This window comes from Haliaeetus leucocephalus, unplaced genomic scaffold (assembly GCF_000737465.1).
Source record: "Haliaeetus leucocephalus isolate CR32 unplaced genomic scaffold, Haliaeetus_leucocephalus-4.0 Scaffold451, whole genome shotgun sequence".
NCBI lineage: Eukaryota > Metazoa > Chordata > Aves > Accipitriformes > Accipitridae > Haliaeetus > Haliaeetus leucocephalus.
In genome coordinates this window covers 8,113,999-8,139,180 of record NW_010972887.1, presented here as the reverse complement: position 1 = coordinate 8,139,180, position 25,182 = coordinate 8,113,999, and the positions used below count along the sequence as shown (strand labels likewise).

Below are 25,182 nucleotides of genomic sequence, written 5' to 3'. Positions count from 1 at the left end.
CAGCAGCTGGACGTTTTTGTGAGGCTGAAGCTATACTGAGAAGTCTGAGAGGTGGAAACAATTCTATTTAGTGCTCTAGTGCAGAGTTGGGCGCATCTATGGAGACATGTAGGACAAACCTAACTTAAAATTGCTCCAACTTGCTACACGCTTACCTTGCTATACTGCTGATGGCACTGCTAGGAGTTACCTTTGGCACTCTGTCCATACTGGCAGCAACTGTGGCGAGTTTTAAGGCTGTTGGCGATGGTGCTGAAGTCCTTGTATTGATATGCACATTGACTGGAGAAACAACACTGACATTGTTGAGGTGCACTGTGTTTGTCAGGCAAGAATTGTTCATGGGAAGCGTTTGAGGGCTGCTTGTGCACAATGCTGGAATTAAGTGGTTTGTGGTGGTGTGGCCAACTGTCCTTACAAGCTGTACAGTTGAAATCCCTGGGCTGGATGATAAAGCCATGTTGGTGGAGTACAAAGTTCTAGAGGTTCCTGTTACAAAACAAACATTGTTAATTAACAAGATGCCATTCCTTAGATTCAAAGCCAAAGATTAACATCAAGGGTAATACTTTAAGTATATATGTCATTGGAATTGTGCAACAATCTGTTTTTTTAGAGATTCACAAAATGTGAAATTTTAGAAATATTTCTAGTTAACATTAGAAATATTTCACTTTTTTTTTTTCATTCACAAGAACATCAGAAAGTTACTGTATGACAAAGAACGTTTATATTGCCCAACTTTGTAGGCCTCATTCTAGGTGCCTCAAATTAAAGGGGCAACATTCCCCATGAATTAAACTGAATGGCGAACACCTTAGCTAGGCAACCTCAGAGACTAACTGTGAAGCCAAATTCTGATGCTTTGAATCACCTCCTCACCTCCTACCTTGTTCTGCTGGCAATGTAAAGAGGTTTTGGGGACCAGTCCCTCTCTAGACAGCAAAACTAGGGGTCTAAGACTAGGCAAAGTAGAGAACTCCTTTCAGATTATGTGGCAGTGCTCTGTTTGCATTCCTGAGTTGTGAGAAACTTCAGGTTTCACAGTGTATATTCAAACCAGAGGTTCTCAAATTTCATCTTGGTATCCTAGCCATTCACTGTTCTGATTTTTATCACAGGGGAACTAGATATATTTTCCCCTAGACTCTTAATCCTAAAAATGTGGCTTCAGCTGTCCTGGTTTCAGCTGGGATAGAGTTAATTGTCTTCCCAGTAGCTGGTACAGTGCTATGTTTTTGAGCTAGGTATGAGAAGAATGTTGATAACACACTGATGTTTTCAGTTGTTGCTAAGTAATGTTTAGTCTAAAGTCAAGGATTTTTCAGCTTCTGATGCCCAGCCAGCAAGACGGCTGGAGGGGCACAAGAAGTTGGGAGGGGACACAGCCAGGGCAGCTGACCCAAACTGGCCAACAGGGTATTCCATAACATGTGACGTCACATCTAGTATATAAACTGGGGAGAGTGGGGGTGGGGGAATCGCCGCTCAGGACTAACTGGGTGTCGATCGGCGGGTGGTGAGCAATTGCAGTGTGCATCGTTTGTATATTCCAGTCCTTTTATTATTACTGTTGTCATTTTATTAGTGTTATCATCATTATTAGTTTCTTCTTTTCTGTTCTATTAAACCGTTCTTATCTCAACTCACGAGTTTTACTTCTTTTCCTGATTTTCTCCCCCATCCCACTGTTGGGGGGGGAGTGGGGGGAAGTGAGTGAGCAGCTGTGTGGTGCTTAGCTGCTGGCTGGGGTTAAACCACGACATAGGCTAACATTTCCTAATTTACAAGTCTTCCTATCCTAAACAGGAATAGCTATTTTACATCATTGCCACTTACAGCTTTAGAACAGTAACAGAAGTCTAATTTTATATGCATAATATTTGCAAATGGTTTTCATCAATCTTAAAGCTGTGTACCATGTAATGGCATGGTATACCACCATGTGCCTGATCTTATACCCATTGAAACATTACCCTCTCAGGTATGATCTTACAGAATTAAACATAGATGTCTTTTTCTTTCCTGGAACTGTTCCAGCATATTGATTTTATTCAGTTGTGTTTTTTCTCCTTCTATTAATTTCATATTATCATTAACCCAGCCTGGCAGAAGGTCTATAAAACTAATCACATCATTAGCTGTTAAAACAACAAATTACTCTAAAAGCCTTTTATTTGTTATGGCAGTCAAATGCCAAATAATATTTGTCTCTCGGCAACATGGCTACTGCACCAGCATGACTGACTTTACTGCCTTCTGATAATGGAGGTTCAGAAGAAGGGGTGGGGGGAAAGTAGCGAATGCCAACATCTATACTTTTGCCTGAATTTGGGAGGAACCCTAAACGTAATGAAACCTGAAACTTCTAGCAATTCTTTTGACATTAGTGTAAGTAGCCTATTAGTAAGTTTGTCTGAATACGCAAGTGAGATAATGACTAAATAACGTAGCAAGTTTTCCATTTCCTTCTCAAACTACTTGATGTTTAAAGCAATTGATTTTTTTAACTACACATTCACCATGTTTTTAAAATGCTGTCACTTATGCTTTTGAACAAAACAGATTATTAAAACACAAAAGCCGACAAAAGAAAACAGAAACAATACCCTTCCAATGTAAAAGAGCATTTGGTAGTTTTATTACCATACTAACCTACATGCCATTGCACAAAAGTATTTTAAAGAACAATCTTTAAAAAGTATCACCATTAATATATTTGATTCTTTTTGTTTATTAAATAGTGTTGTAGAAATCAGAAGTAAGATCAGTTGACATATTCACAGCTCACACTAGACCCCGGGTTTTAAGAAATCATCACCTGAAGGCTGGACAACACCATTAATATTGTTGTGGCTGGTGTTTTGTTCCTTCGTTACCTCACTGCGACTAGGAGCAGGTGCACTAACCACTGCAGATGCAGCAAAGTGGGCGCTGGCTGAATCAAGTGTTTTTGACATACAGTCAGAGGTGCTGGAGCCCTGTGGGAGTTAAAAAAAAAAATAATTTTTTTTCTTTATAACTATCCGAGTACAAAATTAAATAGAATGTTAGGATTGCTATAATGCACAATTACCAGCAAATAAATAAATACATCTTCTAAATGTAATCTAATGCACTGTAACATTAAATATTTCCGTATCACAAATCTGATAAAAAGTTGAAAATTAGCATCCAAATGAGCGTCAAGTAAGCCCTGCGCAATTCAGCCAGTCAATGGCAAATGCAGTTCTTAGCACAACAGATCACTTCCATGATGTGTTCTTCAGCCTGGAGAAGAGGAGGCTCCGGGCAGACCTTACAGCAGCCTTCCAGTACCTAAAGGGAGGTGTACAAGAAAGATGGGGAGGGACTTTTTATCAGGGAGTGTAGTGATAGGATGAGGGGTAATGGTAGATTCAGATTAGATGTGAGGAAGAAGTTCTCCACTGTGAGGGCAGTGAGGCACTGGAACAGGTTGCCCAGAGAGGTTGTGGCTGCCCCATCCCTGGCAGTGTTCAAGGTCAGGCTGGATGGGGCTTTGAGCAGCCTGGTCTAGTGGAAGGTGTCCCTGCCCATGGCAGGGGGGTTGGAACTAGATGACCTTTAAGGTCCCTTCCAACCCAAACCATTCTAGGATTCTATGTGTTTGAGAAGCTTCCTCAAAGAAAACAACTATGCCTTCTGTCTTCTGTCTCCAAGCAGCAAATACACTGCAACAGCAAGTCTAACAAATTTTCAGTATTTATGGTACATTCATTCTCACGGAGTAATCTGTACCACGGCATAATTGCCCACCGCATTCTGGAAGTACGTATCTTTTATTAGTCCAGTTTCTCTGAAAGCATGGTAAGTACCCGAAAGACACCCTGAAATGGCAAATGTATCATTCTTCACAATTTCAATTTATATTAACTAAGAAAGTGACTTTGCATAGACATTCAGAGTGTCTTAAAAATCCAAAATTCAATCCTTTTGTTTAAAATATTCTGGTATCATGTCTTTACACTTACAAAAAATGTAATCAGTAACCACCAGTACAGAATCCCTGATTAATCAAAGTAGAAAACACTGAGGGGAAAGGACAAACACCACTGGCAATGTAATATGCTCAAAGTAAAGCAAGTTTTCCTAGTAATACACAACAGCAACAACTGTTGTATTTTCTTGGTAAGAAACTAAGAGAAAACTAAGCTCAACAGAGAAACATATATTCTTCCCTTGCAAGGCATTACAGAGAAAAAATGTGATTCTTTTAGAAGACAGAAGTAGTAACACTGGGGATGGGGAAGGAATCAAACTGAATATGCAAAACCATGTTTTTCCTCTCAGAAGTTACCAATTTTTAATACTCACTGAACACCTGTTCATAACAGAGTACATTACCTCACAAAGTAGTTTTAATAAAGAAGTCTGTTTGGAGCACATACATAAAGGAGGATAAAACCAGTGAATATCGTATGACTTGACAAAGCACCGAATCTTTCTACACTGACCGACTCTGTGAACGCAACTAACACATTAAAATATGAAGTCTCTTACGTAACTTTTAAAATGCAGCCATGATATGTAACTTTAAAAGAAAAAAACCCCACAGGTTTTGATGTTGAAACTGAAAATATTATCTCATTCCAAATAGAAAAATGAAAGAGAGGTATTTGTACTAGCTACAGCTTAAGCTGCCTTCTGGGCACTACATAGCAAACTGGAAAAGCATCTTGACCAAAAGCATTCTACATTCATTCTAAAATTCAACATATTTACCGAGGTGTTATGAACTTATAAGAGAAATGAAAAACACAGTAAGCAAAAAGGAAGATAGCAGCATATGACAACAGTTAAGGTGCATTACCTGTGCTTTCAGATGTGTCTGTTGTGAGGAATGCTGAGATTGCTGTTTCTGCTGAAGCTGAGCAAGTTGTTGCCTCTGCATTTGAACTAACTGCTGTTGATGTGTCTGAAATTGTTCCTCTGTGATACCCCCTGTTACTACAGAAAAGAAAGTGAAGCCAGTGTTAAATAAGCCTGCAGAAAACAAATACATCTAGAATGCAAGACTGCATCCATGTTGGATAACAAGTGGTTGAAGACAACATACATCGTGTTAGATGCTTGCAAAGACCTTCATATATTCTTATGTAAAGGAGAGGTCAAGCTACATTTGTTTATTGTGTTCTTTTAGTGTAGAATCAATTTATAACAGAAGATTTCATAGCTTTTGTTGCTTTTAAGCAGTTTCTAACTTTGGTGGTTTTCTCTCCAGTAGCTTTATGCAAAAGCTTGAAGAAATTATTTTCCTAGCTTTCAGAAAACAAGCATGTCCTAAAAATCTTAGCTGAAGAAGTAGTACACTGCGCTGAGCTGGGTGTCTTCTCTTCCAGTGAGCACTTGGAGTTTATTCCTGTACAACTTTCCTTCCTACAGTCCCTTGTTATTGCCCTTTTCTCTGACACCAGAATGTAAAGGAAGCATATGCCTGGTATTCGAGAACACCTACTTCAACAGCACAACCAGAATTCATATATTTAAATAGTTCGTTACCAACCCTCACCTGAAAGGACTGTGAACTAATATACGACAAAGCTAATCTCCAGGTCTAAAACTTAGTGTTTGCAAATATCACAAAGCACTGTTTATTTAGCAAATCCAGTTTGACCCTTCTATTTCACACTTTTTTTTTCCTGAAGGAAGTGCTTAAGTTTCACCTGAACAGGATTTTCTCCTCCAATTAATTTTTTTTAAATTGAATAAGAGTTTAACAGTGACATAATATATTTGTTTATGAGAACCAGGTTAATGCAACCCCAGTAGTATCATAGTCTCAACAAGTGAAGGGAATGGTGAAGTCAGAAAAGCTGTTCTCAATATTCTCCCCCCAAAGAACTGCACACTTGATAAACTGAAAATACTGTCAAATGTTCCACGTTAAAACCTGAGTTTTGTGCAGTTGATGCTAACCTGAGAACTAAGTTCTCCTAGGAGTAAGTAAAAAGAGCATTCACTTTTCAAAGATTCCCATTAAGTACCTTTCATCAGTTTATTCTGAACTAGATTTTTCAAAGACTGAAGCCGTCACTCATCTCAAACACCTAGATTCTGCAGGAATATAATCTTATCAAAAGACACTGAGCTAACATTAGAATATGAAGTGATCCATCTTTCAGGGTCTGGCTCTTTCATTTACTAGTTGTAATACTCACAGTTGTCCTGAAATTGCATTCCAAATAAACACCAAAATTAAGACTGTGACTGTTTAGAAATTAGTAGCGAAACTTCCCTATTGCTACATTATTAAAACAGGCTTCAACCACAGTAAGAGGGCACTTAAAAATCCAATGACTTATACAGTTACTCCTCTGAGATAATTTCCAATGTATTTAAAATAAAATTTATTTCATATTTAGCTTTACTTTGTTCCTCTTGAAGATTCTTACCTATTACTACAAGTACTTGAAGTTCAGTCAGCTAAACTTCCTAAGTTCCCTCACAACAGTCTCCCCAAACGTGTTGCATTACTAAAGGCAACAGAGCCAAGAAGAGCATTATGGAACATTACATATATATGTATTTCTATTTTTAAGTTCTGAGGTAACAAATTCCAGAACATGTCTTTTATTTTATAAAAAAAAAAAAAAACCAAAACCATGTTTTGGAACAAGCTTATACGGCACAAAGAAATACCTAATTTGCATTTAGATGTAATTAACTATTATTTGTCTGCAGTACAGGGTTATTCATCTAGACTCAAAGTTGCATTCTTCTATGGACTGTAAAGACATAATGTAGAAAGCAGTCTCTCTGATCAAAGGATCATCTAATTTAGCCTACATATCAATTCTGCTTTCAGTCTCCCTTCCTTCTTAGCTTGACACAGACCACAAAGTCATGAAACACTCTATTACAAGGTACAGGGAAGATACTGTAGTAATGTAAAAATCACTTACTCTGCCTTTACATGCTTAAATGCCAGTCAGTTCACTACCTATTGACTGAACTCAGCTGTTAGCCTTGTTATAAACCAGCAGATGTTCATTTGCACATTTAAATATCATTTGCTTCTGCCAAATCAAACAACCAAAGGGTCCCAGAGAAAAAAAGATCGCAAACCTCCAGGATGTCCCAAGGTAGCCTTTAAGGTCATAGTTAAGTGCAAGTGTTCTACACTTCTTATAAAAGGTTCTATTTACCAGAATTTTAGCTTCCACTGCTGAATATCAGGATTTTCTATTTTACCATAGCCTGACTGTATTGAAATACTACAATGGAACAGGGTAAAAAAGTCAATGCGAAATTAAGTCTTCCAGACTCCTCTCCTCCTTGACGGCTTTGGTTTGGATTATTATGTCACTTCTCTTAGGATTTGAAGGCTTTAATCAAAGATCATCTTTCAGGCTGCACCCAAAGTACTATTAATTACTTCTACATGGTATTTAATTCTGGAAAAAAAATACCTCTAAAAGGTAAAAGACTGTTCTATAAGCAAAATTTTTCAACTGAGAATGCCATCATACACAGTTGTCTTTTGTATCTAGGGACATGGTAGCTAAACAGATAACTATTTGAGCAGGTCATTGGAACTGGCAGCCGAAGCAGACTGAAGCCAAATGCAACATTCTGACTGTACTGCAAGTTGCTGAAGATTTTGCCTAAAGCCTACTTCTTACTTCAGTCCCCAGATCAGCTGAATTACACTCTAGGAATCCCGCAAGCAACTTAAGTATTACTTAGCTGTTGTAAGTAGTACCTTCTACAAATTCCTGGTAACTTCCTTCCTCCATCATCAATCCTGATGATCAGTTGTATCCCTAGCTCATCAGTTTATCTCATTTTAGATTAAACGGAGAATTCTTCTGGAGGTGTCTCTGGAAAAAAGACCAACTAACTTCGCCAGAGAGAGTGTGTAAGACTACGAAAAGTTTACACAACTGATAAAAGGGATCAGATTGTTTCAGTGACCTTGTCTCATGAAGTTCCTCAAATTCAGTTTTCCCACTTGCAGTTCTTATAACATGAGCAAGAGAGTAATTTCGCTTGAAACAGTGGTTCTTTATTCATGCACTGATTAGGCACTTCCAAAAAAAGACCAGTCACACATTTTTAAAGTAAGTCTTTTTTTCTGTTTGTACAATGCCTAGCATTTGAGGAAATACCAGAGTAAGAGTTGCTTTATTAATACAAGTGAAAAATACAATGTAGAGGTAACTTTGAATATTCTTGTGCACCGAAAACCAAAGCAAGCAACTCCAAGTCTTCTCTAAACTAAAAAAAAAAAACAAACAATCAGTTTAAATCCTGTCATTGTTTCCTCTACAGGCAGCTTTATGCTTACAGGTAAGTGTGCTATAAAAATCAACTGATTTCAACTATCATCTCCCAAAGAGAATTACTTTGATAAATGCAGTGATAGTACCTGTGCTCATTTAATGCACAACCAGACTCTGACCAGCCCTTTTAAAATTTACTCCCTATTTACTAATGAGAAAAATCTAACAGCAGTGCCTCTTGCTGGCTCAGTTATTTGGTGAAGAATTCTGCTGTCTATTGCATCTGATCCTTTACCAGAATTACAGGATCTGTTTTGTAATTTAAATCTGGAAAGAAAAAGTTCTTCCATAACCATAAATTTCCCTGCATAATGTACTTCAACTACTGAGTGATCTCTATTCTAATCTAAATGTATTCTTCAGACGATTTCTAAAATTATGTAACAGAAGTTAATTACTGTTCCTCTACAATGTGGCTTAGATCCACCAGATTTGGTTTTATGCATTTTTTTAGGTAACAGTCTCTCCCATCATTAAAATACATACTTCTCTATTCTTTCCTTTACTCCTCTTTCCCTAACAGTGCAAATCCTGAAGTACATGAGTGCTAGTCCACATACACAATATCAGGTCTGTCATTAATTTGCCAGATAGCACCAACAATATAGGTTTTTTTACTCTTGTTGATGGTATTACCTGAATCAGGAAGGGCTGACTTTTTTTTTCCTCATGTATACACAGTTCCCTACCAAAACACCAGCCCCCCTTTCCCTGAATATACTACTTAAATACTCTTCTCATTTTTCTTTTCTTATTATGTGCCATCTTTCCTATAGCTACTGGAGTTCTCTTCCACTGCTGCAATCTTCATTTATACTAAAAAGCCAAGCATGGAGATTTCACAAATCTCTTCAACCTTTTTCCTTCACTCATTTCTTCATATACTATTAAAATCAGATATATTAGCTTCCATCCCAAAATATTCTCCTAGTTTTTCAGGTAGACTTTCCCTTGGGGGCAGGGAGGGAAAGCCTCCCCAGAGCAGAATTCAAAGCCTCAAAGCTTTACATCTAGCTAACCCCTAGACAATCAATTGATATTACTACATTATCATGAAAAATTCTACAGAAAAAATAATCAACTTAACCTATATCTTTTTAAGCAACTTTCCTTACCTTGGTGTCATCATACTTTATTCATGCAAATAGAAATCTTGCAGTATTACTTGCTCTTGTTATATAAAGAGCTACCAGCAAATTCTCCGTTGCTCCTTAAAGCTTATAGTCCATGTTTCACATCCTTAACTCTGACAAATAGTATTCCTTTCTATTTTCTGCATTTGCTTTAACAAGACTTCTCTTGATGCTTATCAATAATCCCATCACACAAAACTGCCCCTTTCTGCTACAGGTGCAACTCTCCAGACCTTCAAGTTCCTTACAAAAAAAAATTATACAAAATATAACCATAGCACATGTCTGTTCTCTTCATAAAGCAGAAATATATTCTTGTGCAAATCTTTGCATGAGAGAGAGAACAATATAAAGGTTGCAAAGACTATACTGAAAAGTAAGTTATAAAAGTACTAGGCTGGAATAAATATTCTGTGTTTATGTCAGTACTACACTGATGTTACTTAGTAAGATAATGCTCAGTCTTTTTGGATGCTTCCAGTGTCAAAATTTTTACTATGACAGGTATCAACAGAAAGTGCTGTTTTCAGACTTTTTCATGCCTGCTCAGTATACTTACTACTGGTTTTCTGAGATATTTTGGCAAGATTCAAAAAGAAAAACTCCAACAACAAAAATGACACACCCACACCTCCCGCCTCAAGAAGCCAGCTGCTTTTCTTTTGCATTTATAAAGAGCATCCGTCTCTCCTTAAACAAAGGTAGACCAATTAAAGTCTTTGAGACTCAATCATACCTAAGCAATTCTTAAATACAAGCAGAATCCCTCCTTTGAATAATGCACATTTAAGTCCAGCACTTAATCAAGATTCTGTTCAAACTGTAATAAAAGCAGGAGGAAGAGGACTGTTTGTGGAACGTTTCTGTATATTCTAAGAAATACAAAATAATTAGCTTGTATCTTTGGTTGAGGTACATGTCACTGCTGAAGAGCTTATCAGTCCACTCACAAGTAAAAACACTAGAATTCAATACTTCCAGTTCCAGAAGAATTCAAATCTTTGCCTACCTGATATGCCATTCTTGCTGGTGTTCAATAAAGCTACAGATGCTGCAGAAACTCTTTTATTATTCACAGTCTGCCCTGGTTTCCTTGAGGTACATTCTTCGCTATCACTGTCCTGTAGATTTAGTAGCCTTGGCTGAAAACACTGCAGTCGACATGATCTGATATTGCTTAGTATTTCAGAAAGGGACAGTCTGTTTTCACAACGTTTATTGGAAGCATTGGTCCGTGAAAAATTAGAAGAAAAGTCTAAAGTCTGGGAAGAGCTTGAAAAACTGTTCAGCATTTCTGGGTCAATCTGTCTCAAGACAGGATCATGTTCTGTGGATATTCGGTCCATTATAACCCTGATTAAAGAGAATGAAAAAAATGACGTTAGTTTAAATATCTTTCTAATACTTTTATCCTTTGAAAGGGAATGAAGAGTTAAAATGATGCAACTGTACCTTCCACCCCTGCCAATTCGTCTTCTTGCAAATCCTATACATCTCCTTGGAATTGTAAGGGTTGTAAGGCAATGCCTGAACCTCAGTTTGTCCAATTCTGCCAATTCTGAGTTTTCATATGAAGAATTAGTTTGGTCCAAACGAGGCTGTAAAGAAAAAAAAAAAAAAAAAGGCAATTTTGCACTTAGAGTGTATACTTTGATTAGGTTACTACTAAGTGATTATCATGCACAGGCTACAGTATAGAAAATGCTGAAAATGCCCACAGAACTATCACTTGATTAATATGCTCAGATCATAAAAGAACTTGGAAGACTTATTTTTTTTTTAAAGATGAATTCATGAAGCGGAAAATCCTCTTTCCTTGATTAGTCATAATCTTAGATGCAACAACCAAAATACAGAACAAACTGGAAGTAATTCATTCCACCAAGAAGCACGTAAAACTGTCCTACTCGGACACCAGGCCATCTGGCCCAGTACCTCCTGTCTGATAATGGCTCTTCTGGTGATTCATCACAATATACAAAACACAGTGAGCAATTCTTTTCTTGTTACAGCCTCTGAGCTTCAGGCTCTTAGAAGCTGGAGGACTTCCTGCAGCCAAAGCTTCACCTTGGCTATGTTTTGTAATCAGTTGAGGACCTATCCTTACCCCGATTTTGCCTAATCCCACTAGTAAGGGTCAGTAGCATAAAAGTTTTTGTCTTTAAAAATGTGTTTATGAAAAATAATTGATACAAATACCTCAAAACTGTATGTAGAACTCCAGTGCTAAGTATCATGCTACAGAAGAACACTTTTAGTACTTATTGTGACAAAGGAAACACCAAGAAGGCCTGTTCATCTATCAAGGATCCTGCTGAATCACCAGCTGTACAAAGTGACAACTCCCAACTCAGAAAGCTTGCAACCTAAGTGTGGTAATTTCAAAAGGGGTTCCTAAATTTGAAGTTTAATTTTACTCATGAAACATACGGCCACAGGTAACAGGCGCTGATCTGAATGGCCTTTGTTCCAATACACAGCATTCCATTACCGGATCTTGACAGTGTATTTTCTGTATCAACTTACCTTTAGGGCATTTTTATTACTCCATGAGTATCTTCGTTACTATTATGAACTCAAAACTGCATAATCTTTACAAGCAGAAATACTGTGTGCTGTCTGATATGTCTTATATGACAGGTTAATAAATATTCATTAAAATAATCAATTTTTGTCACCAGGTTAAATCTACAGCAACAGTAGTGCTGTAGATTCAATCAATTTGTTAAGAGTTAATCAAAACTCGAATGGCTTCAGTAGTTAAAAAAAAAACAACAACCAAAACTAAAAGGCTAACATTGAGGTTGTTAACTAACCTGCTTCTAAACAGAAATAGAAAAGTAACAGAAAAGAATGAAAATACAAGTTTTCAGTTGTCTCAACTTCTTTTTGCAAAGGAGTTAAATCACAGGCTAAGGAAAAAAAAATAAGATAAAATCCAAGCAACAGAGAAGCTTCAGCTAACTCTCTGGAGCAAAGCAGAAAAGGTGACTAGATTACCAATCAACAGGTAAAAAAAAGAAGTCACCTGAACTGGAAGAACAAGTTAAGAGGCCACACAAAAAACAGATGGCACACAGAGAAGTATAATCTTTACCCACTAATAAATCTCTAAAAGAAGAGTAGTTAAAAATAACTACATATTCTTCGAAAGATCAAGCTGTCTGTGGTATTCTGGAAGTGACTACAACACAGCAGGACACTGCAAAGCAGGCACAGGAGCAGGCACCAGCCCACATCTGACCTGCGCAAAGAACTTTCAGTACAACTTGTGGGAAATGCCCATGCTACAATTTGAGTATTCTGGAGGATGTCTGGGCTTCTGAAACGGCCTACCTAGTGACTAACTGACTTCTCTGTAAGTGGCTTTAAAAGCTACACAATTACACAATTATTTTGCCATGTAACTTCATTCTTCCAGCAGGAAGCAAGCAAAAAAACCGCAGACCCATTATAGTGTTGTGTTGCCTTTCTCGGTCCTCTGCAGCCTAAAGCTCCCCATCTATAAGCACATGCTTGGTAAAAAAATTTCACTGTCAGTGGTTCTGAGATGATGACAGGACATCTATAATTAGTCTCTGTCCTCTGCACATTCTTGCAATTGCAACCTAATGTTTCTCAGTATATCTACAGTTTGTGCTGATTTAAAAAGAAAATTTTGACTTAACTATATGAAAACACTCCTCAATACATTAAACCCCTCTGCTTCAACAGCAAACTCTACTCCATGCCCCAGTAGGATGTCTCAGCAGGTCTGAGAACTGGGACAACCAGTATCTAACTCTAACAAGCTCTACAAGCTGCGAAGAAAGATGTGCTAAGAAAACTGAGGAGGACAAAAAACCCCATCTCTCCCTTCTTAGCAGTGGCTAAATTAGTCTGAAGGCAACACATTATATTACCTTCAGGTAATCACAGAAGAACAGTACAATGAGAACGATTCTCGTGAAGACTGAAAATCATTGTATTTGGATTCACCAAATCATTAAAGCGTTGGTGGTGAAAGTGGGAACAGAAGAACTATTACATTAGCACTATGCCAATCTCAATTTAAAAACAAACAAAAAAACAACAAAAAACCCAAAACACAACAACATCACAAAAACCACCACACTAAATCCAACAACAGATAGTCTTACAGCATAATACTGGCATCCTGCTCTTCTCCTGAAAGCACAAGGTCCATCAGGATCATTTTCTTCTTCTGCTTCTGATACTGGTGAGGGTACCTAGACCAGAAAGCAAAGTCATTCTTCCAACTGCCACGTTTATATAATTTTTTTAATTTATTATACAAGTTTATATAATATGAACTGCCACTTTCATATATTAAATGCAAGCTTCTCTGAAGCATAGCTTAGAAGAAGAAAACTAACTCATAGTTTATGCAATTATCTTTTATATATCCGCTGTCCAACAGAGTTAATCTCCATCTCAAGCTAGACTGGCCAAATTACAGGCAACTGAATTTTCTGCCTTCTGTACACTGAGATTTTGTAACAGAGTGTTACCTGTGGGAACTCGTCTTCATCTGAACTGTGGAAGTCATACTGTTTAATATCACTCTTGTTGATAACAGGCAAGGGCTCAGCAGAGGGCTGTTGAGGAGTTACTACACACTCTATTTTAGGTTTCTTTAGATACTTCTTCTTTTGACGTACAACATCTGACACCTCCTCCTTTAGAGACGAATGATGAGGATGCTGTTAGGGAGAAAAACAAAAAATTAAAAAAATAATAATTAACCTTTCCTCTTCTCATGCCTTAAAGGCATAACCGCTTATCTTCCAAAGCCTCTCAACACACAGCATCTGCAGACTGTTTCAGACACATAATGCAAAATTTATTCAAAACATTAAAAAACCCAGAACTTTACCTCTGATCGTCTTTATGGGTATTTATTCACAAACAAACTGAAAGCTTTCAAGCCACATGACTACCAAAGAGGTTCTTTGCTTTGCAGTACACTCAGTGTATCATAATTGGAAATCCTATTCCAATTATTTTCCAAAATCTCAGTTTTCTCCTGCAAGCATTTTCAACTTTCTGAACTGCTCAGATATGTTCAAAACAAATGATCTAACTTGTTTCATGTTGCTCAGTTTGTATTTTTGAAAAGATGTAATGTTACTCAGTTTTGCTATTTAAGATTTTGCTAACATAAACCCTCTGTAGTAAGCAACTCCACCAATCTTAAACTGTTCACTTGACCACAAGTGCTATTAAACTTCAAAGGCTTTAAATTAAAAGGAAGATTACTTCACTTGCAAAATTCTCAGTTACAAGTAAAAATCAGTGCAGTTTTGAAAAAGCGTCTAAATTCTCCCCCCAAACTGAAACTAACTCCAGTAACGGAGCTCAGCTTCACAACTGGAGATGAGAAACACAAGGCATAATAAGGAGATTGCTGAGGGAAAGCCAAGGCGAAGGGTCTGTGTTACATCAATCCCATGACCAGTAGATGTCGCGGGTGCTAAATACAAATTCCAAAAGGCCTTCCACTCCCCAGCCTTACATCCAAGCATTTTGTAACAACTAGTATTTCAGGTTATTTCTCAAAAACACATTTTAATTCAAAGGCAGGTGCATTTTTTTTTCCCTGTCACATTAACAGTGGAACATCAGGTCTTATCCTTTTTCCATACTGTACTCAGTTCAGTGAGCTTCACTATAATGATGACATTAAAATGGCTTGCAGTGGAAACTTGTGTTTTGGTTTGTTTATTCTAAAACACGACCATCTAGGATTTATGTTTTAAAGGAAAGACAGCTCCTAAAAAGCACAAGATACTTATGGCTTAAGGAACAATTAAAGGAAACACAGTATGAAGAAGTAGAAACAAGACAAGTAGAACAACCATTTGTAATAATACAATTACGCTAAGATTGGAAGCAGTTAATTTTGCAATTAATGCCCATATTAACGGGGGAAAAAAAAAAAACCCAACACAAAAAAAAGCCCAACCAACCTTACTCCTAAGTAGTCCTTTCAAAACCATTAACCCAAGATGGATATATTTGCCAGTACTGCTGGTTGTAGGGTAAACTGCTTATGACTGTACTACTATCTTTCATTTAATTCTACTGGAACCACACATCACCAGAACCAACAAATACAGTTAACCATGACTAACTAGAATCCTCTGGAAAAAAGTATTTCAATTCTCTTCTGCACAGATGTAGACCGTCCTTGTAGGAAGATCATAATGAATATACAAAACATTACGATCCTATTCAGTACTGGATCTGAACAGTGACAGAAGATACAGAGTTCCCTTTGATGTTGGGTTTGTTTTGGGGGGTTTTTTGGTGGGGTTTTTTTGAGTGGAATACGTTTCTTCATGAGGCAAGAAAAAAGAAAACCATTCAAGTTTAATACTTCTAGCTATGGATTATTCTTACACTACTACTTCTCCAGATGTTACTAATCAGGTCAGTTATAAAAATAAAACTAGATCCAACGGGTTTCTGTACAGATCAAAAAAAAAGCAAAGGAAGACTTTGTCAAAGTAGCGTTAAGTACAGCATTCCACAACTTCACTAGTTTTAGAAAGACAAAGTAACTAGTGTGTGTCACACACCAACTCAACTCTTGCATCCTTTTGCACTCATGCTCTCAGAGCAGCCTTCCATCCCTCTGCAGAAACTAAGGGTTCCCAAATTTACCCACTCTTTCCTCCACCTTCTTATGTTTGCTACTTACCTAATACTGAGGGCCAAGAAATGGCAGATACAAACATGCCTACTCAGTATCACTGAGAAGCGTACAGCCTTCAGTAATAACAAACTACTACAAATTCCAGCAAGTGTTTTTTAAAACATTAGTTGCTTGCAACTTTTTTCAGCTGTCAACAAGATATAACAGTTGCATTCTTGTGCCTGGAAATGCTACTAATCAAAGATTACTTAAACAGTTCAGGGTAGTTTCTAGAATCCTTTGGCATTCTAGCTGTAATTCAGTAAAATCCCATATTTTCAGGACTATCTTTGCACTCAGGGCCAGTCAGTACTCATGGACAACCCTATCAGAAAAATTCAAAGCTCTCATCTCCCTTTAAAGGGAGAAAGAAAAATAATTTACTATACTTTGCAATCTCATGGTGGTCCTGATGTTCACTTAACATGTTCATGCTTACATCACCTTACAACAAAAGAGACAGAACTGAGAAGGAAAACGAAGATTACTACTGTGCTGTTATTTACAGAAAGAAACAGCAATGCTAGCCAATCATCTTAAAACTTAGGTGGGAAAAACAACAAACGTTCAACTGTAAACAAACATAGCAGTCTCCTTGTCTCCTACCTTCAAGTATGGCAGCCTCCTACTCAGTTTTCCAATGCAAACATCTTCTGGGCATCTCCAAAAGAATGATGAAACTGGTAACAAGAGACTTGCAGCAGAAGAAAGCTTACCTTAACTTTACATTCTTGAACTTTGTGATGATTTCCATTATGAAGAGTGGATGGAGTTGTGCTCATCTCTTTTTCAGGTCTATTAAGCTTCACTTCATTGAGGATTTCACCTCCATAATCACCCAAATGGTACCTCAAAAAACACAGTTAAAAATATAATACTGCATTTCCACTGGGAAATGTTTAAAAGACACAAAACAGGCAAACAGCCTGCATAAAACCCTTCTGTTTTAGCTTCTGAAGTTTATGGTGCTATGTAAGTCTTCAGCCATGCATGTGTGCAGAAGACTAGCATCCATACAGAAATAAATTACGGGAGGTGTTTTCAAACCTATTTGATGAAAATTAAAACCTTGGTGTTATAAATTACTTCTTACAGATATAATTTGCAATTTTACCTTTTCTCAACAACTTCTAATGTTAAATGCAATAGCTCGCGCTTTGTTTTCTCTCTTCTCTTAATCATCTCCAAAATTGTTATGGCTCTGCTAAACTCTCTTCTTAATTTCAACATCTTCTCGTAAGACGCTTCATCATTCTTTCGATTCTATTGAAAGATTGAACAAATTTTAAGTCAAAAGCAAAACCTGTGAGGCATAGATAGCAAAAAAAGTTACATAATGCTGCTGCAAGTGAGAATCATATGAGTACACTTAGAAGCAGCTTTTCCTAAAGCATAACCTACCTAATTGGTAAACAAAGCCACAAAAGAACAAACAAAACCCAACTTTTAAGAGTAAGCTGAAAAACTTTTCTGCCATTTCCCCCCATGCTTTGTTTGCTCAGATTCCATATCAAACCAGTGGAAGTTTGTCAGAACAAGGAATTCAAGACTTGGTTCCTAAAACACTTTTCCCACCTTGATTCTGCACACAATAAGGTTGTGTACACATGTGTACAAAGCTGATGCAAAATACTGAGTAATTACAGATTTCCTAGTTCAAATCAATTCATGCTACAAATACAAAACCTGAACCATTTACTCCATGGCAAATGGAAGATTGTTTCCCCCTCTCACAGAAAGGGAAGTTTGTAACACAGCAAGTCCCACTGCTGCTTGTTTATGTGCCAATACCTATAAATCACCCTTTGAGCTTCAGCTTCCTAGAAAATGGACAGACTGTAAATTGTCTATAGAGAACCAATGGATTACACATTGACTACATCATTCAGCAGGTTTGAAATTTAGCTGGGTCATCCAATATTGCAACTATTAATAGAGACAATCAGATTACTAACTGTGGATACTGTAGGACAGATACTGCAAGATACTGGATAGGAATCTAAGCGATTCCTATCACTGCAGGATTTAAAATGACAAATTTAAAACAGTGAAGTTTGACAAGTTACCTTTCTTGTCTGCATCTTCTCAGTTCTCCTCCGGAAGGCAACGTAAGGGTCATTGTTGGTGGAGCCATCCCTCTTTTCTTGTTTAATTTGCGGGATGAGAGATGGCCCTCTGCAATTCTTACGCTTTCTTACCCAGTAGTCATATACAGCCTTAATAAGGTAGTCATCCTCATTTAGCAGCAATTTAGCTTCCTGAAGTGTTACAAGCTAAAAGAGAAAATTCAAAAGGTGCAGTTGAGATGGGGGTGGGGTGGTGGTGCAGGGAGAAAGTCACTGCACATTCACATCTCTTGTACACATAAACCTGATTCTTTTCTAGCACAGGAGAGTAAAGAGAGGAAAAAATATTGATCTAAATTGAAGTACTTAAGCCACCAGTTGGTCTTCCTAAGTTAAATATATAGTTCTCAACTTTTCTGAACCATCATCATCATCATCTCAAACTTTCATACAATAGTCTAGAACTTCCATCAATTTTTCATGAAATCTGAAAACACTGTTTGAAACAATTACAAGCACAGGATATAAATAACTTACTACAATCTGCAGTTCATTATTTGGGAATCACTTTAATTTGACAACTTTTTTTCTAAAAAAAAAGAAGTTTCTTATTCGTTAGCCATTATTAATGTATGATTCTTTGCAGTTCAATGTTGATTCCCCTAGAAGGTATTTTACTTTAGGCAGATATATTCTGAAGTAAACTAGTTTCTTAATTTTTCCCCAAAAATATTTGTGATAGAAAAGGATAATGACCATCCCTGTTTATTACAGCCCAGAGACACAAAGACAATCACTTCTTAGGTAAGTTATTTCAGTAGAAGGTAGTTAAACACAGGTAATTAAATCATAACCTTTTTTTTCCTTTTTATGTTCAGCTTTTCATATGGAAATCAGACTCTAAATCAATGCAAAACCCATCACTGACTAACCAGTACATTAGTTTAACGTGCTCATATCATCTTAAACCCCTTCATTAAATAAAAAGATAACAGTATCTCTAGTATACTTAAAACAGAAGTTGTACAGCACTTCATCTTCCCCATAATTTGAAAAATACCAACTGAACAACTTATATCAGCCATTTTGCAACATGTCAATCTATGTTAAATCTCGTCCCTAAGTTAGGATACGCAGAAAAAGAAACAATATATTTCAGAAAAATAAGGATATCCTAAGTGTAACCACTGCTAGTATACAAGTGCTAATTCCAGCCAGAATAGAATAAAACCCTTGCAATCTACAGTAGAATTAGAAAAACACTGAACTGTTTTTAAAAGAAAGAAAGAAAACAAAAAGTCACTAATCCCTCTGTGCTTATGACCTCATTCAGCATTAAAACAATAGTTTTGCCTCTTTTCTACCTAGAACACACATTAGCCTGGTTAATCAAACACACATACTCACCAGCATACCCTATCTATATGTAAAAGTTGATATGATTGTGTGTGTAGCTAATACACAACTTAAACATCATTCCATCACTGTGAATATTGCTTAAAAATAATTTCAGTCTTGTTTGTCTTTTGTTCCCTTTTTTCCATTAACATATTTCTTAAAAAAAAAAAAATTTAAAATCGACTCTGCCTTTAGTGTACTGCTGGAAAAGTTAAATTTTGACCCTGCTTGCTTGTTTTTGCAAGTACCACCAGCAACATGGATGTAGAGTCCCTGTATTCCTTGCTTAAATAAGGTTATCGAAATGCCCAAGAGGAATGTCTGGAACCCTCTCCTTGGCGAGGAAGGCATTCCCACCAGCATCCTTTTACATTTCAGAAGTAAGTCATATAAACTCTTCAGTGAATTGTGTAGTAGTCCCAAGCAAGATTCAAGAGCATTATAATCCCATGTGGGGAAGGAATCTGCCAGGCAGCCAAACTTCTTTCCTTCCCAGGCTCCAATAACCTGCAAGATTTGTTTTTATCTTACCATTCCTAACACAGAGCTCAGGACAGAGCTACTCAACATCAGCTGAAAATTTTCTGTAGCCCAAAAGCAGGACAAGAAGCATGAACACACACAACACAATCCCTGAAGTTAGGCAGAAAATCCTATGCAGGAAGTCCCATAGAAATTTCATCCACAAAGGGGGATTTCTCCTTACATACCTTACCTTCAAGGGGGAGCCTATGTTATAAGAATCAATTACAATGCTTCATGTACACATAAGATCTTTTCTGTCATGGATTTCCTTAAATAAGCACTTTCTGGTTCAAAATACTCTTCACCTCTGTAATGCTTCAGTGTTATTTACATTTAAGGGAAAGACAAAGGGGCGGATGCCCACAGAGAAAAACCCATATTCTTATTTTATTTTAGGAAAACATCTTTCAGTTCTTGAATTTAACTTCATTTCTCAAGCAATAAAAGATGAAACCAGCATAAGAAGGATGCAAATTAATCTTGAAAAGTGATAACCAGAACTGTTTTAACTGAAAGCCAAAACAGGGGTATCTATCTACATCAAAGCTCTGAGAGATCCAAGTATCACATGTTCAACAAGCATCATCCAATGTACTCTGCCATGTTTTTCTTCACAACCCACCTTCTTAGCACAGTAAGAGAACTTTACCTAATCCTTGTTAAAGTTGCTCTAAGATGTAGCGAATACAACATTTTGGCCTCTTAACACGTAGCATTGAACTAAACCAGGTTAAGTAACCGAGGCAGAGCTACAGATCCTGCAATGGATTTTTCACTCCTGAAAAACATCCATCTCGCTGAGAAATAACCCCACCTATTTCAGACTTGCCTTTCAGAAACTGACCCTTCAGATGTAATTTTCAAGTAATGTTTTTGGCTTTAAGACCCTTGTCCAGACACTGGCCTCCTGGAAGGCCTCAGGAGTTATTAAGTTCCTTTAAGTTCCATTGAACTAATAAGATACTGGTACCCTTCTGATAAAATAAGTAATTCACAGCACATGCTTGCTTCTAAAGCAAGGAAACCAGCCTCTAAGTCTGAACTGGAGTATAACTTACTTTCTTGCATCTGTGCAGTTTCTACTACAAGAGCCCAATATTAACAAATGCTTTGCTTCACTGTCTATGCTTCTAAGTTTCTAACCTTCAAACATCAACTGAAGTCAATGTCCACTAGTACCAAGTGAAACAAAGAATTTGGATTCTCATGTATGCTTATAGCCAAACTTATACACCTGCCCATCACCACAAGCTTCTTCCACACCAACACAGGTAAAACAAGATGTTGTAAGCTGTCTTCTCTATTACATTGTGGTCAGGAATTAAAATTTAAAAACAGCTCCCCACAACCAGCCCCCAAAAGCTCCCTCCCCACCTGTTTTTTTTAAGTTACCAATACTGACAATAAGAGACAGCAATGCGATTTCTGTATGACTGCAGACTCGCACAAACACACTTACCCTGTTAGTAGGAAATAAAACAAAAGCCACCCACAACCACCCCACCAGAAAACTCAGAAATCAAAAAGCCTCAGTGATTTCTTAACACAGTACAATACCTGACTAGAACTGGCTTTTTCAAGTCTGTCAACCATTATTTCAAACTGCAACGGCTTGATTTCCATCTTCCGATTTAGTCTGTTCAGTAAGGTTTCATCCTCGGAGTCCATATCATAATCTGGCTGTTCGTTGTCCAGATTAAAGGCTGAAACAAAAACATACACACACAAAAGAAAAAAATTGAAATGCTTGGTAAATAACATGCTATGGAAATATAGAAGCATGCATCTGACAATCAGATATCAAAAACAATCTATAAAATTTCAGATTAGCACATCTCTGCTATAACACTTTCATTATACTAAAAAGTTTCCCTATGTAATAGCTGCAAGACAGTAGTTAGAAGTTGCTTGCCTCTGACTTCCAATATGAGCGGAATCAAAGCAGTTTTGTTTTATTTCAAGTAACTTGAAAGGGTGACAGGAAAAAAGCTTTATTTTAAAAAATTACCACAGAGGCACAGAAACTTTAATATACCTTTGCAAAACAAGAGCAAAAATGCTTCTTAATGCTGTTAAAATACATCTCCTCCAGAATATCATGGTAAGATTCTTAACAATTAAAATAATTTTCAATCAAACCCCAGACTTGGGAGAAAAAGCACTTAACACTGATGTTTCACAAGAATTTCATTTGCCCACTTCTAAATAGTTCAACAAACTTAGAGTCTTAAAATACTTAATAGACTAGACTTTTTCCTTCTTTCTTTTTCTTTATATAACTGTGTGACAAACTGTAAAAATGCTACACCAATCCTGTGGGAATTGTTACTTTTTCTCCAAAACCAACTCAACTCTAGATGTAGAACCTGAGTATTCCTCCATACACTCCAAACAGGAAGTTCCCAACTTTACAGCAAAGCTCACATACTTATTACAGATTGTGCTATTCATTTTCCATAATTAGACAAAGTTTCTGGTCCTACTAAAAGCAGAAGTTATCGATCAGGTAACATAGCAGAAACTAAATTTTACTACAAGTACGAGCAAATTGCATACAACAGCAAGATTCTTAACCTGAAATGGTAATTGTACCTAATAAAACCTTGAAGAGGTGAAACACTAACTACAACACTCCAAATAATTCAATCAACAAGTTACTGGATTAACAGCAGTGAAGGCTTGTTGAAATACATTCTATTCTTACTAGACAAATAGCACTATCTTATCTTTATGCTCTTAACTCATGGCTATATCTGACCACTAACTTAAAGAAAACCTCTGCTACTGAGCTTCCCTGTGTGCTTTGAGAGGACCTTAAAACAAAAACTTGGAAGACCAGGAAAGACCAGGAACAAAAGAAAAACACTAAAAAAAAAAATCTTTAAAGCAAATTATAGTATTTTCACTTCCACGGTCTAACCAGTCAACAAACAGGTGGTAGGTAGCATATTCTTTCCATATCTCAGATTAGCCCAAGACCACTCTGTATTCCAATGCAATAAATTAGCTAAACCACTACCAGCATTTAATCTATTTGGCTATGCATGGAAACTCAGTCAGATACAGCTGAGAAGTGCTAATAGGCAGTCCCTTACCATTTTCAGCTGCAAACTGCTACCTCCCAGGGGAGACAGTGCTCAACTGTACTAACTGACAAGAACACTTGGTCAGAAGGCTTCTCTGGCCTAACACACACACCCACTGTAAACATACTATAAAAATTATTTCAAGAAGAAATTAATAATATTGCACTGTAACTATGTATTAAGTGGAATTATTAATAATATTAATTCAATAATACAGGTTGCATGGCAACTTTATTTAAGACATTGTCATTGGGCACATGACCCACAGCTCTCCCTCTAACAATTAACAACTGTATATTAGACTTAAAAACTACAGCTTACAACACTGGATCCTGCTTCTCCAGTGGCAGTCTGTAAGAATAAAAAGTTTTGAGATAAAAACTGACCAGATTTTTTTTTTAAATTCATAGTTTATAGAACTGCATTAAAAACATCACCAGGCAGGACTACGCACTTGAGAGAAAAGAAAGATTGTTACAGTACCTGGTGTGACTGCCACACAATCCTGTTCAAAAAGCTGAACAGCCAGCGACTAGCCAAGTATCAATGAACCAGCTGCCAAGTATCAGTGCTGGACTCAATGAAACCAGTCTGCTACATATCACCTTCAGCTCCTGCAAGCTTTGCTCCAGCTTCTCCTGTGTGGTCCCAGCACAGCCCCCTGGGAGCACAGAGTGTTGGCACCAACAGCACATCACATCAGCCATACACTGAAATGGGGTGAACTGTCCCACCTGAGCTGTAACCCTCACACTCCTTAACTCCACTCCACTTTTCCAACACTGGAAAAAGCTTCTCATACAGCACTGACCACTGTTCAAATGTGGACCGAGTATGCCTGACTCCACCTGTTATACACTGGAGTTTCAAAACTCTTCAGAGCTCTCCCAGGCAAGTCCAACCACGGCAGCTCATACTTCTGCTCCTGCAGAATGATGCCCGATATTGCACCTCCCCTTCACTACAACCTGTAATTTGATGACCTCTTATGCATAAACTGCTACTTTCACCAGAAAGGAAACTGCAAGTTTCCCCCACCCTAAGACCATCCCCAGCACCTACAAAACTACTGCAGTTCCTCATGTACACTGTGAAATCACATTCAAACAACTCTGCTCAAGGAAGGTGGCCAAGATTTTCTAGATCAGATATTCCCAGTTCTCCTAACAATAAAGCAGGTCTCTCTACTCCAAAAAAAACAGGTGTTTAACCATGTTCTCACAGATGACATGAGAATGCACAGAAATCCATTGAAGTCCAGAAAAGGCACTGCTTGTTTAGCCTCAGACAGATGTTGATCTTACTCCAAAATAAAGTCAACCTATTACCTGTCAGTACATAATTCAGTAATCCCCTGCAAACAAAATGTTTCCAGTCAATCTTTCTAACTCAGAATATCCGTGAGCAGCAGGATCCCTATAACAGGGAAGACATGATGCTGTTTGCCTGTAAACTGTAAGCCGTGCCAGTAAACTTGCCTTCATTTCCACAATGAGGAAAGAAAAGTCACTGGAAGTTCTTGAACCATGCACCTTCCTGAACCACCTTTCAGAACAAAATCAGACACGCTCAAGTGAGATATAACTAGCAGAAGACACTAAGACTAGCAAGAAGAAAAGAAAAAGCCCAACCATTCCATCAACAAGCAACTTAAAAGACCAACCATCCTCAGGAATGCATTATGAATATTAGTGATACGAAGATGAGATCTCCATTTCAAAGAGAGAAGGCACATTACTGCACTGCCAGCATCTAAAGGGACCCTATGGTGCACCTCAGCTGAAAGCAGGGGAGTCCCTCCCTTTCACTGCTCACTGTTAGCAAGTTGAACCAGTTTGCAGAGGCATCCAGTAAGCATTGGGACCAGCTGAAGGCACACAGGGGTATATGCAACCAGAAGTGGAACAGGGAAGAAAAGTGGAATCTCCCCTTCTGGCTGTTATATTGGTTCATCTGCCCCTGTGAACCACTGGC

General features: G+C 37.5%; 1 protein-coding gene across 1 annotated transcript in view; it reads right to left on the bottom strand.

Moving 5' to 3' along the window:
* EPC2 (enhancer of polycomb homolog 2 (Drosophila)) overlaps positions 1 to 25,182 on the bottom strand; it is a 50,691-nt gene that overhangs the window by 2,232 nt on the left and 23,277 nt on the right. The window contains exons 3-13 of the mRNA XM_010575200.1: positions 21,680 to 21,825; positions 18,200 to 18,406; positions 17,248 to 17,396; positions 16,850 to 16,982; positions 13,948 to 14,139; positions 13,576 to 13,665; positions 10,889 to 11,034; positions 10,446 to 10,789; positions 4,832 to 4,968; positions 2,822 to 2,981; positions 156 to 489 (exon numbers count right to left, since the gene is read on the bottom strand). Coding sequence (XP_010573502.1) covers positions 156 to 489; positions 2,822 to 2,981; positions 4,832 to 4,968; positions 10,446 to 10,789; positions 10,889 to 11,034; positions 13,576 to 13,665; positions 13,948 to 14,139; positions 16,850 to 16,982; positions 17,248 to 17,396; positions 18,200 to 18,406; positions 21,680 to 21,825 — 2,038 coding nt within the window. The remainder of the gene's footprint in view (positions 1 to 155; positions 490 to 2,821; positions 2,982 to 4,831; positions 4,969 to 10,445; positions 10,790 to 10,888; positions 11,035 to 13,575; positions 13,666 to 13,947; positions 14,140 to 16,849; positions 16,983 to 17,247; positions 17,397 to 18,199; positions 18,407 to 21,679; positions 21,826 to 25,182) is intronic.